The sequence below is a fragment of the Pipra filicauda genome, unplaced genomic scaffold, assembly GCF_003945595.2.
Source record: "Pipra filicauda isolate LSUMZ 115617 unplaced genomic scaffold, ASM394559v2 scaffold126_size2276778_pilon, whole genome shotgun sequence".
NCBI classification, from domain to species: domain Eukaryota; kingdom Metazoa; phylum Chordata; class Aves; order Passeriformes; family Pipridae; genus Pipra; species Pipra filicauda.
In genome coordinates, this window is record NW_024103729.1 from 598,476 (window position 1) to 614,115 (window position 15,640).

At 40.4% G+C, this 15,640-nt stretch overlaps 1 protein-coding gene across 2 annotated transcripts; it reads left to right on the forward strand.

Annotated features, from left to right (window-relative positions):
• The first annotated feature begins 727 nt into the window (after positions 1-727).
• Positions 728-15,283, forward strand: PLSCR1 (phospholipid scramblase 1). Of its 2 annotated transcripts, none has more exons than XM_027740083.2 (10): positions 728-962; positions 5,349-5,383; positions 6,121-6,152; positions 6,962-7,030; positions 9,059-9,219; positions 10,203-10,245; positions 11,271-11,491; positions 12,279-12,440; positions 13,474-13,635; positions 14,831-15,283. In XM_027740083.2, exons 3-10 carry the CDS (start codon positions 6,143-6,145, stop codon positions 14,885-14,887), a joined length of 885 nt encoding a protein of 294 aa, XP_027595884.1. In that variant the 5' UTR covers positions 728-962; positions 5,349-5,383; positions 6,121-6,142; the 3' UTR covers positions 14,888-15,283. The 2 variants fall into 2 exon arrangements, with proteins under 2 accessions (XP_027595884.1, XP_027595901.1); XM_027740100.2 differs by lacking the exon at positions 728-962 and adding an exon at positions 3,480-3,784.
• The last annotated feature ends 357 nt before the right edge of the window (positions 15,284-15,640 follow it).

Sequence of the window (15,640 nt, forward strand, 5' to 3'; positions counted from 1 at the left end):
GGAAACTAGCAAAATAAAATCCCCAAATCCTTGTCATATCTGGTGTTTAGGTGAAGTTCAGTGCAGGGCTAGAATAATAAAGGGTTTGGGGTTTTTTGAGGGTGTTTTGTTTGTTTGTTTAATTTTGTTTGGTTTTTCTTTGGCTTGTTTTTGTTTATGGAAAGTTCAATATTGAAATGGACACCTTATTTTGGGAGGTGGAAGAAAAAGACAAAGAGTATGTAAAGCTACAAAGTCACCTGCACTTACTAATTTCCATTTTTTTTATTAAGGACTCAAATTGAATCCTCAGTCCTGGGTTTCATGCATGCACTAATTACTGTGATCAGATTTGTGTGCTTTAGATGAAGTACAGTTTCCTTTGTATGTGGACACCAGCAGGTCACTAGGTAAATTTATAGAAAAGGATGCAAAGACCAGTTCACCAACGCTGTTAAATCAGGGTGTGAGCCAATTTGCTCCAAGTCCTTTGTTTCCCGAACAATTCAGTATTGTTTGTTCTTGTTCCTGTAACTATGAAGTCCACGTAAATATATTTTTTCCCCTGCTGGGATGGTGCCTTATAAACAAGCTGAAATTTTTTCAAATATCATTTGTTTTCCTTCCACGGTGGGCATGCAGTTTGGAGTTATCTCCTGTATGTAACCTGATATTCTGTGACTAAAAGGTAAAGATTAGGCAATTAAATTAATGAATTATTAACTAAAAAGGCACGGAGTCGGCATTGATGCTGATGGAGATGGAAAGAGTAAATGCCACAAAGAGTAAATGCCACTAGCTCAGTAACCTGTGGAAATTCCGGCGTTTCCCCGCAGTACTCAAACCTCAATTTCCTGTCTGGAGCAAGAGCTGCCCTCGCTCCCCGCCCCGGGGCGGCATCGGCAGCCCCGCCCCGCAGCGCTGGGTGTTCCCGAACCGCCCGGGAGAGATGTGCACAGTCACCGCAGGGCGGAGGAAAGGAGGTGAGCAGAGCTGCGCCTCGGCTTTGGGAACGGTACTTTTTGCTGTGGCTATGTGTCCTCATCGCCCATGATTCCTTCTAGGCGGTCCTCTCAGGCATCTCTGGGGATGCTGTAATGAACATCAGGACTGTGACAAGGGCCTGATGGTCAGAAGGACCACATTTTCTGGTTGGGAATTGCACGTTAAGTTAGAATTTAGCTCTCTTTAGTGAAGTAACTCGCTTGCAAAGACTAGTTTAAGGGAAGCTGTTGCTGACCAGGCTGTGTCGGGAGAGCCCTGCTCGAGAGAGCAGCAGCAGCAGCACAGTTCTGGCAGCAGTGGTCCTGACCCCAGCAGAGAAGTGAGCAGTGTTAGAGATGTGCCTTCGTCTCAGTGAGGCTGGATACCCTGGGTGTGACCTGATTTTTTGGCTGCCAGGTGTCTGCACTCCTAGGTTTCAGGAGAGATGCCAGTGTAAGGGCAGCATCAGAACCAAAATATTTTGAGTCAATTTACAGCTTATTTAATTTGTGCCTTCTCTGGATGATTTTTAAGCATACTATTTCTCCAGCAGTCAAGGTTAAAATCAGGTGGCTGAATAGTCTAATGTAACCTGACGATGAGAAGAAATGCCACAAAGCTGGCTGGGGTAAACAAATGCATGACTCACAGCTGTTTGGCTTTCTAAGTCTTTTTTTTTTTTTTTTTTTTTTTTAGTGTTAAACCTCCTTGGAAAGAGTCTGGCTTGATATTTAAATGGAACCATGTGTAATGTTTGTGCTTGGGGGCTTACGTCAGTATGCTTTTGGCAGCATTTTAATGAGCTGGATAAGAAACGAAACTGCCTGTTACGCTAGTCTGCTGTTTTCCTCATAAAAAGCGGAAGCTCTGTAGTTAATGTAATTATGAGGTCTCTGAATTACTGGAAGCATATCTACTGGCTTGTGTCAGAGTGGGCTGTGTAATGTAGTTCTGGAAATAAGAAAGTGACTGAAAAAGGAACATGGACAGTCTGCCATTCATAAAAAAGGAACAATCTAGGGATGTTATTTCCTTACTCTGTAAGGACTTGGTTGTGCTGTGCTGGGTGAGAGGGTCTAGAGTATCCCAGCAATTGACTGCTACTTCTGAGAGCAAAGACAAAAAGTCTGGGAACTCCTACGGATGTGGAAGAAGGCTGGCAATATGGGTTCTAGATAGTACAGTATAGAGGGACAGGGTATGAAAAATTGGACTTGTTGGTATCAGTTCCTTTCTCTCATGAGCAGTACAGCAAATGAAGGGTGAGGTCTGCTGCCAGTGTGCCAACCCCCAGCTGAATGGCTGCACATGGCATATAAAAACTGTTTCGGGGGTTGGTGGTGGTTCTTCTGCCATTTATTTCCTCTCAGCATTCAAGTGGTTGAGATTGGAGGCCAAGCTGTGGGGCTCAGGTTGTGAGTTTCAGGAAGGGCATCTGGCAGTGCCCACCTTTCCTGATCCCAGTGCTCAGGTGCAGCAGGGAGACCTTGGGCCATCCAGGAACTGTATTTCATAAGGGTTGCTCATTATTAGGCAGCCACTTTCTGTGAAGCATCACCAGTTCCCCCAGTGCCTCCTTTCTGGCAGCAAAATCACTTTTGTCTTCCCCTTGTGTAAAGTTGAACCCAAGTATGTCCCTTACTTCAGAGAAGAGAGATATTTATATCTCATCTGTACCACCTTTGGGAGAGTGGACCCATAGATACAAGTTACTACAGGAATCTGTCAGGAAAGCTAAAACTTGATGGCTTTTCCCAGCACAGGCTCCCTGGCACATCCCTAGCCCAAGGGAGGGGTGAGGCTGGTCCCTACCACTTCTTGCCCTTCAGCACTCAGCTGTGGGATTTTGGTCCATGTTTGATCAGCAAAAACCTCAGGTAGTGTAATAAAGTGTGAAGAACTCTTTTAATCCTTGCAAAATTTAGGTTCGAAAGGATAAACTTTGGATGTTATTTTGTTTCATCCCTCTGCTTAAAGGCAGCCTAAATTCAAATTTATTTTGTTCAAGGCCTTATAAAGCAGTTTACAAGATATATTACAAAGATATACAGCTGCTTCTTCTGGAACATCATGGCCAGATTATTCACTCCAACACACTTAATCCCGATTTATATTGTGAATTCATGTTGCAGCATGTCACCAGTATAGCACAAGGGATTCATGCACCTGTTTTTCTTGAACCAAAAGGAATTCTGTAATGGACTTCTACTTGCTGAAGTACTTTACTTCTTTTTTTTTTTTCTTTAATTCTACGTAATTTTAACTCCATTACAAAGAAATAACATTAACCTTCATTTGTTTTAGTGGGAGCTAAATGCAAAAACCTTCACTTTTCCCTGCTATGTTGACGCCTAAGAAACCAAGAAAAAAAGACTCCAGGCCAAATTAGGTAGGAGATACGATAAGAGAGCAGAAGTTTTAATGAGCCTCCAGGCTCCAGGAATACAAACCCACAGGTGCACACTTCGACTCAGGTCTTACAATTTTTATAACAATGTCCATCCAATCCCTGCTTGTCCACCCCCCAGTTCTGCCCCGTTCCGCCCCCTCGGCACACCCCCTTGGGAATTGAGTCTGGGGGAGTTTGGGACCCTTCTTTCATCATCTTCCTCTTCATCAAAGCATGTGCAGCCCTTGGAGGCCGTTGTCCATGTTTTACATTCCTGGGGCAGGCATTAGGGTAGAAGACTAAACAACTAACAGACTTAACGGAGTTTTGATGTGGGAAGGGGGTTTGATATGTACAACTGTTAGGCTCCTGCCGTTACTTCTACTGGAAAATACTGATAGAAGATATAACATCATGAGAAACACACTACAGGTACATTTAAAATCTACATAACTACTACTAAAATCTATAAAAATTAAAAAAAATCTAAAAAAATTTAAAAAATCAAAAAACTCTACTCAACAATGTAAGTAATGTTTCAATGACCGTTCTCTATACTTATTTTAAAAGTGCTACTAGAGCTAGTAGCAACTAGCTGTAGGCAAAGCCACATTTTATTCCACTGACATGAAAATGTAGGCTTCAGTTTATTGCTCTGTGCAACCCAGGCAGGTGGAACCAACAGGGAAGTGTTCACAGCACCAAGCCTGACAGAGTTCAAAAAGCATTCGGACATGCTCTCAGGCACATGATCTTGGGGCTGATTTGTGGAGAGCCAGGAGTTGGATGTTGATGATCCTAGTGGGTCCCTTCTAACTCAGGAGATTGCATGATGCTATGGACACATTTTCTGAGTGACTGGTCTTCCTGTTACTACTGCTTCTTGACTGAAGTTTCGCCAGGTGGGAATTTCACCACATGTAACAACCTGGCAGAAAAAAAAATAAAAAATTGTGCAATATAAAGGTTGACAAAAGTGAGTTTTTGTTCCTCGTTCCTGTGGTGTTTCAGACTTTTATGTTATTGCACAATCTTTATAAATTTTCCAGATGAAAAGCAGGGCATGACTGACAATGTGTGATGACTGAATTGGAGGTAATAGGAGTCTAAATAAAAGGCAGTGGAAGAATGGAGACAATTTTAATTAAAAAAATAATCTTAACTATTTAACATCATGTCTGATGAAATGGGGGCTGAGCTTTGTAAAATCTTTATTGCTTTTCTAGCTATAGAGCAGATCAACACTTTCTAAATCCTAGATTGTACAATGGCATATATGTGTGGTTGTAGGGACAATAAAAGATTCCGGACTACTATAAAGCCTTTATTTTAAATAAATCTTATGATTCTGTCTTTCCTTTTACCAAAGGGTTTAGTTGTAATTCTCAGCGTTTCACTGAAGGTCAGGTGGCTGGAACATCTCACAGTATAAGCTGATCTTTTGCTAGTTTAAATAACATTGTTTATTCTTTTTTAATTTGTGATACTCCTACAAACTGGTAGTTTTGTCAACATAATTAATATGGTCATGTATTAAACTTGTCACTCTACAGCATAAACTGTGAAAACAAGGTTTGAGTTTTGTAGTTTGGATGTGTTCTTTCAGATTTTTAAATCAGATATATAATTGTAAATAGAAGAAAAAAATACTGGGAAAGGATGGCTTTCAGAGCAATTTATTAAACAAAGAGGATTTTGTGTAGGTTTTGGGAAATGAGCTAGTTCCGTGCCATCCCAGAACCAATGAACATCATTCCATGATATCTGCTTTTATTCTGGGAGTGAAAACAGGAAGGAATTACTTTCAGTTTCAGTTTCATTCCCAGCTTTGAACGACGGTCTTCATTGAACTGAAGTAGTTAGGAGATCCATAACAGACAAAATATATTACTAGTTTAAATTAAACTGGATTATTTTTGAAGAGGAACTAGGTTTATTTTTTATTTTAAAGCTTTTGATTCTATTAAAAATTAGTGCCTATTCCATTCTTTTTTAGACTTCCCCTGAGACTTAAAAGAAGTATCTCACAAGGTTGGTGCTGCTATTACTAAATGTTCTTTCTGGTGTGGTGTATTTCTGTTTGGAGGGATGTATGTGTTTGTTTGTTTGTTTGTGTTTTGTGGTTTTTTTTTGTTTGTTTTGTTTTTGTTTTAATTCCTTTGGCAACCTGGAAGAGTAGAAGGAAAAAGACAAGCAGTTGGCCCTTTCACTCATGGTGTTCTGCTTAGCATCTCACTCCCCTGTGTGAGCCCACCTTTTTTATCTTGTGAAGGTGAGAACTGGATAGGTGTTATTTAGTAGTACCACTTCAGAAGTGGAATAGTTTTAAAAGAACTGAGTAGGGGGTAGCGTGGCAGCATGGCTGCTCCAGTATTTACCCAGCAGGTTTTGTAGTCAGCATCAATACACTGAACCAGCTGCTCTGAAATTACTGCAGTAATTTGTTCATATGAATTGCATGATGTTTCTGAATGGCTACACAGTGGAGTCTTGCGCATCCCAATGCTTTCCTCTGACTTGGGGATGATTTCGGGATACTCAAAGCATGAATGCAGGCATAGATAATTCAGATTTATGTGGTGATGGAGACATAGCTTAGGAGAAAGCTGAGACATTTAAGGTTATTTTACCTTGTATTTGTAATTCAGCTTTCCCATATGGTTTAGACAGGCAAATATCTTTTATCAGTAATAAATAGAGAACACTGAATAACTCTTTTGTGAAATTATATATTAAAAACGTCATGAAATAAAAATGTTCTTTTGCAGAACAACTGTAAGCAGATCCACGATGATGCAAGGTGAGTAAAAAATAAACAAAATGTCATCTTTTGTTAACATCAAAGATAGCATGGGTCCTTCCAAGGTGTTCAAGCAATATTAGCTTAGCTATTAGTTTACCTTCTACTTATATGAAATATGTATGAAAGTGTTAAATTGAAATTTTAATATTGAATATTTTACAAAACATAGAGCTTACATTTTCAATTCTTGATTTCTGGAGTGATATAAAAATAATAAATAAGTAATCTTGAAGTTCAAGTTATTTGTGCTTAAAAACTGAAGTTGGGAAATGTTTTTAAATTCATAGACCTCCCAGTGTGCTGGTGAGGTAGTACTACAGTCTGAACTTGAAGAAGTTGGGAGAAGCTGTTTCACATAGAGGGGAGTGGCTCATTTCCATGTTCTGTACTGGAAGGCAGCCTGTCAGTTTCCTGGCAATGCTTGGATTTAAAGCTTCCTTCTAAATATCAGTGAACAAAGGCACCTCTGGTGCAGGCAGAGTGAACTGATCCTGCTTAAGCGGGGCTTGGACTAGGTGGTCTCAAGAGGTCCATTTTGAGCCAAATGATTCCGTGACTTATTCATGACATCATGGGCAATACCTACCTTTTTTTCTGAGCTTTAAGGACCAGAACTCCTTTAAGTTATACTGATGTTTAATATATACACTGTTCATAAATATGAGCTTGATGTACAGTTTTTGCTATACAGAAAAGAGCTGCCTAATTTATGTGCGTATTCTGGAAAAGGGGGCAGTGTTGGGGATCTTTCTGCCTAGGGTAGGAGGAAAAGATCAATACTCAGAGAGTATATTCCATTCTTCCAGGACCTCAACCTGCCACAGCACCTGGAGTCCCCTTTGGCTCCCCTCAGCACGTCCCTGGGCCTTACCAAGGTAGGTTGCTTGGTTACAGACCTGCGATACTATTAGGAAATAACCATGGGGAATATGGGGTTGTACAAGTGTGATCATCTCCAATTTACTGCTATTCATTCTATAGAGTTTCATTTAATTTCTGCTTTGCTGGAAAGTAATTTCTTTCTTTTTTAAATGTATGCTGAGTAGTACCAACAGCAGTAGGAGTTAAAAATGTCAGATATTCTCCTGTAGTCACTGTGGGGAGTTCGCTAGGGAGGTGTTTTTGATCAAACTTCCCTGCTAGGGAGGTTAACTGATGCAAAGCAATTAATGTGTGGCAGCTTCTTGCTGATGATCAGATTTTTTTAATTGTTATTTCAGTATTTCACTTTATTTTTCTCAAGAAATCCAGAACTGAAGAAGATTGTTTTCCTCCCGCAGTTCTGCTGGTCCATGTATTCCATTCCCGTTTCTTGCTCTGTTGCTGTACTTACCATGTGGTTATACTTTATACTTTCCCTCACTTGCTTTTCTCCTTTTCTTTCTTATTTTCTGTTCTACATTCAAAATGCAACGTTCCTAAACAGCTTCTCTTGTTCTGCCAATGACTGCTCTCTGAAGCACCGAATCACAGTGTGCAATATCTAACAATCAGGCTCAAACCATAAATTACAGATAAAATGCAAAATGTTTGGCCTAAGTTACTGTGCTGTTCATAAGTTAAAGCTTTTGCATCTTGCAACAAGGCAATCTGAGGTCTGTAAGTACAGTTGGCATCAGCAAGGAATGAACATTCACTGCCTGTGCCATGAAGGTCACGGGAGCATTTTTATTTTGAATAATTGTATGTGCACACACTTGCACACAATAGCAGTAGATAATTTATGTGTAAGCCTCAGACATAAAAGTGATTTTGTATTCTCAAAGGGTGGATTCTTCTCTGGGGTGAGCTGACCACCTATGAATTTTAAGCCACAGCTGTTTACATCACCTGGTTATGGCCACAGCCTGATCTTTCACATGTAACAGTCCATGTATTGTAACATAATGTGAAATTTGGTGCTGAGCTGGTGTGGGCTAAAGATAAGTCTACAAGTCAGTATCTCGAACTATTTGTACAGCTCCACAAAAATACTCTTTGTGCCTTCTGCACTGTGCTCACTTCTGAGTAAAAGTGAGTAAAATCCTCTGTGTAAGACTGAAAGCCTGTCTGCCTACCAGAAGGTATTAAAAAAGGGAAAAAATACAGTTGTTGTTCTGTAACTTTCACTCTCAACTTCCGCAGCTTCAGCGACAAGGGTGGAGGAAGGCAGGGCTCTGAGCCCAGGGGGACAAGGCATGGGCCGTGACACCAAGGCAGTGCTGCCTGTGCCATCTGCTGGGCTGCTGAGCATTACACCCTGCAGTGCTCCCTGAGAGCTTGTTTTCTATTCAGCACCAGTTGGAGACTTGACATTCACAAAACGTGGAACTCTTTCCTCCTTTACTACGCACCTCCTCTGTGAAGGAGTTGTGCATTTTCTGGGTTTTGACAGAGAATCCATTAAACAAATGGGAAAGTGCAGTTTTTAGGTCACAGACTTCTGGTTTGAAAACTACAGATGATCTTTGCTAAAAGGGCACTTCCTTTCATGTAAGTAGAAGGTGTCATTTCAGGAAAACTTTATCTTAAAATTACTCATTTGCTCAACTGACAACTTGTAAATGCCAGTGCTTTTTTTTTTGGAATTTAAAGCCTTCTGTCTTTTCTACTTAGAAATAACCTTCATTCATTTATTTCTAATTTTTGAATTGCCTGTCTTTATGTGAATGATATTTCTGCTATATTCAAGAATGCTGCATTTATTTATTTTGTTTGGTTTTTTTCTGAGACATTAGAACTTCCCAATCCAGTGTAACTTCCTTCATGAAGGTTGTTGTATTCATAACTGAAATATAGAAGGTATAAGGATCTCCATAGTTCAAAACAGTGAACCAAATAATCTTTTGAAGATCAATGGGGCAATTCTTTTCCAATATCTAAGTTTCATAACTGTCTCTCTCTTACCATGCCAAATGTCTCAGGTGCAGGGAACTATGGCTTCCAAGCACAGCCCATGGGATTCCCAGGTGGACCTGCTTTTCCACCTGTCCAGAACCAGCCCGTCATGCAGGGGGGGACAATTTGGATGCCTATCCCTCCTTCTATTCCCAACTGCCCTCCCGGACTGGAATACCTCACACAGGTACCTACCTTTCCTCCTTCCAGAGATGGGGGATTCATTTGGGAAGCAGCCTGCATCCATGAAAAGGCAAAATAAAGCATCTGGCTGTGTTGCAGCTGTGTGGGTTGCTGCTTTTGGGCTGCTAAGCAAAGCCTCAGATGCATCTCTGAGTGTGGAGGTGCCTGTTATGGCTCTAGCACTTGTCCAAGTAAGATGCTAAAGGATGAGGGGCACAGGACTATCGTACATCCTTCCCGTTCCTGAAGCTACTGTTCGTGAGATGTAACATGATTTGGCAAGGTGTATACAACAAATATCTGTAATATAGGCAACTGTAGAACATTAGAGGTGCTTAATTTTCTACATGCTTTTTTCACACCACTTCATAATGTTGTTAGTAAAGGCGCTAGCCAGACTTTGCAACCTAGAGAATGCTAATGGCAAAATTGTTTCCATATTACAGATATGTCCTTGTACTATAAAATACAGTTCATCTCATCACTGGCAAGATTAACACTACATATTGTTGCAAGTTCTGCAAATTGCTAAAAAAGAAAAGCAATGATGAGGAGAGGCTGATTTTCCCTGAATTTCCCTCAGAGCTGAGCAGTAGCTGAGCTTCTGCTTTAAAGTGTCTCAGTTTCCTTCTTTTGTCTGCATGGAGGCTCTGGGACCTGTGATGTCGGATCTCTGTCAGGCTCCAAGTCCTGAAAGGAGCACAGGCATGTTAGTCCTGCATGCTTGTACCCAGACCAGTTTGGGTACAGCTCCTGCCATCAGCTCCAGTGCTCTGAAACACTGTTCTGCTGAACTGACAGTGGACAGGACAAGGAGGGGGTGTGAACTACTCCCACAGCTTTATTGGTAGATGATCCGCCTCTATACAATGTATTGATCCACAGATTTTCATTCTGAAATGAAACAGCAATGGCTCTTAAAACTACATTTCTCTTAGTTACAGCTTGTTAACTATTTATTCTGTTTAATTTTTGAACCATGGACAGATTGACCAGATATTAATTCATCAGCAAATTGAACTTCTTGAGAGTAAGTACAAAGTATTTAAATCTAATAATCCCAAAGACAGTAAAGTTTAGACTTTCTTTAACACTAGGTATTTAAGGTGGATCATCACCTTTCGCTTTCCTGCCTCTGGTAACCTGTCTCAGTTCCTGCAGAAGTTATGGAGGAGAGGAAGGAGAAATTAAGAGGGAAGAGGATTTTAAGCAGGTTCTACACAGCAATGAAACTGAATAATCTTGGTAGCTAGTTATAGATAAAGTCACACATTTCTAATATTATTAATTTACAATGATTTCTACTCTCCTCTCTTCCCTACTTAAAGATCTTTTCTGTCATATCCCACCTAATTCCATAGACTGGCATGTGGCTTTGATGCTGTTTACAGGCAATCCTGCTGTTTTAGCAAACTCAATGGCTTTTTTTCTGTTCCTCTCATTCCATTCACTTTAAGAACATCAAAGTCATGTTATCATTGTCTTTCAAATAGAAGAAATAAAATGGACCATACATCTCAGCTGACACCCAATGTTACTGTATTTTCTTTCCATAAAACTTAAAAGAATGCTTTCATTTGTTATAGAAATTAATTAAAATTTCTCTCCTGGTTCTTGTTGCTTTCAATGTGCGCTGCTGTGAATCTTGACTGTGAGGCTTTTTAGTGGCCTTCTCATTCTGAACATATTTGTGCCCTTTTCTGGCTTCACCCCCAGATTCACAAGTGTTTTTAATTCTCTTCTGTTCAGCTCTTCCCTGAGAATCTTCCATGCTGTTATTGGTAACTGTGGTGCTTGCTCTGGCAGCAGGTGTCCGTGTCTGGTGGTGGGGGGAATGGGGACTAGTGGAAATCTCTGTGGTCTTTCTGCCTGTCCTTGTTCATGGTAACTTCTCTCTGAACTTCTTCATCAGGCTTCTCTGCTTCAGGGTCCTTCCTCCCGTTACCCTTTGCCAGCAGCTGCCTCTGAAGGACTTTGAGCGAGGCTTGCCTTCCCAAAGGGTAGCTGTGGAGTTAGCAGGGAGAGATTTCTGACCAGACTTCTCCTATTTTTCAGTTTTGACTGGCTTTGAAACACAGAACAAATATGAGCTCAAGAATGCACTGGGGCAAAGGGTGTACTTTGCAGCAGAGGACACTGACTGCCTTACCAGGAATTGCTGTGGGCCATCACGACCCTTCACCATCCGGATTATAGACAACATGGGCCGTGAGGTGATAACGCTGCAGAGGCCTCTCCGCTGTTCTTCGTGCTGCTGTCCCTGCTGTTTGCAGGAGGTGAGTTGCTGCCTCTCGCCGCCTTCCTTCAGATGGCACAGGGACCTCCTATGCAGTTTTAAGATGAGGTCTTGGATCAGGAGGTGAGGTGAAACAAATCAGGTTTTGCCCGTATGTTGTGGAAAGAGAGATTGGTGGGATTTATGCGTGGGATTCTTAGCCTAGGAAGAAGGAAGTGTGCTGCAACAATTGGACTCACCCCGGACATTTCTGATTACGGTAATGAAAAATCTTATTGAACAGCATGTCAGGGAACTTGTGGCTAGTGCTGAAATCTGCACTGAAGGTGGACTTGGAATGGATGAGTAAGACAATGGCTTTCATAAAATAACAGCTAGATTTTTCATTCTACAGCTGTGAAAGCTACAGTGAAATTCAATTCACGAGATCATGAGTTTTTTTAATGGTAACGTAATTCTGGGATGATTCAACTTCTGCAACTTTAAATCTGAACCTACTTAGAACTATTACTCAGGGATTTGTAGTAACTGCACCCTCTAATGTCTTCACTTACTGTATTTCTTTCACTGGACTTTGATGTTTATACTGTAGATGCATAGCTTGTGTCTCTTACTGTTTTCTTGAAGGCAAAAGTTGAATTTGAGGTCTGCAATCTGAGTGCAGTCTTCTGAAAACACTCACAAAAAATTCCATGCAGGTCATGCATTGAAAAGCCAGATTGTTGTGGAAAAATACATTTTGGTTTCTTTGTGTGCTGTTGTGGGTTTTGTTCACAAGCATATCAAAGCATGAGCACTCACTTGAAGGTTTTCTCTTTCCTGCAAAGGTGGAAGTTCAGGCACCTCCAGGAACAAGAGTTGGTTATGTTGTCCAGAACTGGCATGCCTGCCTGCCAAAGTTTACCATTCAAGATGAGAAAGGAATGGATATACTGAAAATTACTGGCCCATGTGTTGTCTGCAGCTGTTGTGAGGATGTTAATTTTGAGGTATGGAAAGCTAAAAATTGTTTGCATGTATCTGTTTTCAGATAGTAGCTTGATAGTAGTTTGTGGCTCGACTTATACAACAGTTCAGTTGACAGGTAATATATTAAGTAATTAGTACATAATCTTTTAATGCTGGTATAATCAACTCACTTCTCTAGATATCTAAATTACTCTAGATAAAACAGACAAAATGCCAGAAATTACATCTTAAAACCACTCATTCATGATCAGTGAGAATAATTCCCTGTGGCTACACACAAATTAGTTAATTAAAATATTGAGGAGCAAAGTCTTTTTGAATGTATTATGTTAGGCCCTAACAAAAAATATTATTCTCAGCTGTATTAGGTATTTATTGAAATGACTTTCTACAATCAGATATTTAATAATTTAATAATCATTCAATGAACTAGTAAATCAAGATAATTTAAACCTAAAATATAGAGTCGAATGACTGAGAAGTTGCAACTTTCACTTTAAATTAATAGTGATTAATGCACATACTAGCCTACCATTTAATATTTAAAATAATGTTGCAAAGGGTTACTGAAGTAAATTTAGTATGATTTTATTTTGGGAACTAGTCTTTCAGATGACCCAGAAGACTGGACCTAACTTCAGGAAACATAATGTCGACAAAGGGCTAATCTCTGCTTTGGAACAGAAGAATGTAGTTTGTTTAATTTTCACTTGAGCAGTTCCTGATAAATGGAAGGAGAAAATAAGCCACCCTCTTGGCTAACAGACAACACTTCCAGGAGAGTGTGTGTGTGTGTGTGTGTGCGTGTGTGTGGTAGCTGTCTCCCAGCACATTGAACTTGCAGTCAGATTCAGAATTAAGTTCTTGGCTGTGCTACTAAAGAATGACTTTCTGATAGTCTGATTGCCTTTTGGTACAAACACTTGCATTCAGTAATCACATTAATTCACATAACATAGTCTGAAGCTTTCAAATGGACCTACCCTGAAATGGATTTGGGAATATTATGAATGACAAATTTCATGATGTTGTTTTGATTTTATATTAAACCAGGTGAAGTCTCTGGATGAGACTTGTACTGTTGGGAGGATTTCTAAGCATTGGACTGGGTTTGTGAAAGAAGCCTTTACAGATGCAGATAACTTTGGAATCACATTCCCAATGGACCTTGATGTGAAAATGAAAGCTGTTATGATTGGAGCTTGCTTCCTTATTGTAAGTCTGTTGTTCACTAATATTTGAACAGGAACTAACTTTTTCATCTTCATGTTCAGATTGTACTGGTAAAGGATTTGATTCTGAGCTCCTTGAAGTGGGTGACAGCTTCTGAACTTCAATGTGTAAAACTGACCATAAAAGGCAATACAGAATTATTTTAGATAATAAGCTTGTTCCAGACTACATGAAGTGCTAATTGTATTTAAGAAGAGCTTTGTATATAATGGGACTGAAAAAACCTGTAGAGGGAAGACTCCTTACAGACTCAGTAGCAGAAGAAAGCAAGTTTATATGAATTTTGAAACCAGAAAAATACAGATCAGCAGTAGCCAAGAGACCCATGCAAAGCCAGAGCAGCCTGCTGAGCTGGTGGACAGTTGAATGCTGCAGCCAGCTCATCCTGACTCTCCTTGGAAGTAAGTGAAGCACTGAGCTGAGCAGGACTAAATGCTCTCAGAGGAGTAATTTCCAAATGGAGAGGCTACTGTGGAGGCTAAGCACATTGAACTTGTTAGAGTACTTCTCAGCTATACTCAGAGTCTGCTGTGTCAATATTGCAGTGCAGTTCTCTTTGCTCTTTGAAAACAGGGTGCAACACACTTGTGTTTCCACTTACCTGTGCAATTCTGCATCAGTATAATTTCAAAACGTGCACTGCTTCTGTGCTGGCAGGGCTGCAGAGGGGGAGGAAAGGGGTATGTGAAGCACCTTGCGTGTGGGAAGGTCTCACCAGCCTCTAACAGCCCTGTGCACAAACCAGGCTTTGTTTAGCTGTGTGTGTTCCTGTGCATCAAGTACAGCATTAGTGAGTTTGAGCAAGCCAGGACTCCAAGCACAGAAAACGGGCCTCCCACATGTAAACTTAAAGATAATCATTATTACAATGGAATCCAGTTTGAGGTAAAATGAAAGAGACTGAGTCAGGTTGAACAAAGCCAGGGCAAGAATCCCAAGTAAAGGATCACTAGCTTTGGCTAGTGATAAAAGTTTCCATGTTGGTCTTTCACCATCTCTCTCTGTGGGTGTCCCGTGCTGAGAGACCCAAGTGATGAGGGCACGCAACAGGCACCCCCACCTTCTTATCATTTGAGGTTTCAGAGAGGAAGGTGAACACCTTGCAGAGCAGCCAGGAGATCTCTGAAATAAGAACCACATTAAGTATTTGTTTGTTTGCTTTTTTTTGCCCCCTAAGGACTTCATGTTTTTTGAGCATGGTGCTGATAAGAACCAGCGATCAGGAGTTTGGTGATGAAATCTAGAAGTTTTATATAGAAGAAAGAAGAACCTGGATGTCCCAACTTCCCAGTGAATTGCAGAGCTCCAGTAAGAATGTGAGAAATGTACATATTACAGTTACATTTCTAGAAGGGAAAAGCTTTATGATCTTCTTTTTCTTGTTTTTTTTTTTTTTTTTTCTTGTACTCTGATGAAATAGTTTGTAGTGTTGAAATAAAAATCCTTTATCTGCACAGGTAAATACTGTGATTTGTAGAAATATATGGCAACCTTTTTATTCCCGAGATATTTGGAATTGTAAAGTAACTACTTATAGTAATACTTTAATTCCTAAAAAAGAGGACTACTTCTATATTCAATATTAATGTTAGCAGTGAGCCTAATAAAGAGGTGCTGATCTTTTCCTGTGTATCCTTTGGTAGTTTTGCTTTGGTGTTCACATCCTGTAGTTTTCAACTTCTAATCCAAATATATCAAATATATACATTCGAAACAATGTAACGGATGTGAAAAGAACTATCTGAAATCAGTGTAAAATTGTATTAATTTGGTGTATTGGATCTGACTTCGTTTTGCCACAGCTGCCCTCCCAGTGCTGTGCTTTGTGTTGATAGCTGGAAAGGTGTTGGTAACACATCAGTGTTTTGGCTACTGCTGAGCGGAGCTGGCACGGCATCAGTGCTGTCTCTCAACATTCCAGCCCCCATCAGTAGGCTGGGAGTGGGTAAGATCCTGGGAGGGAACACAACTACACCGGCTGACCCAA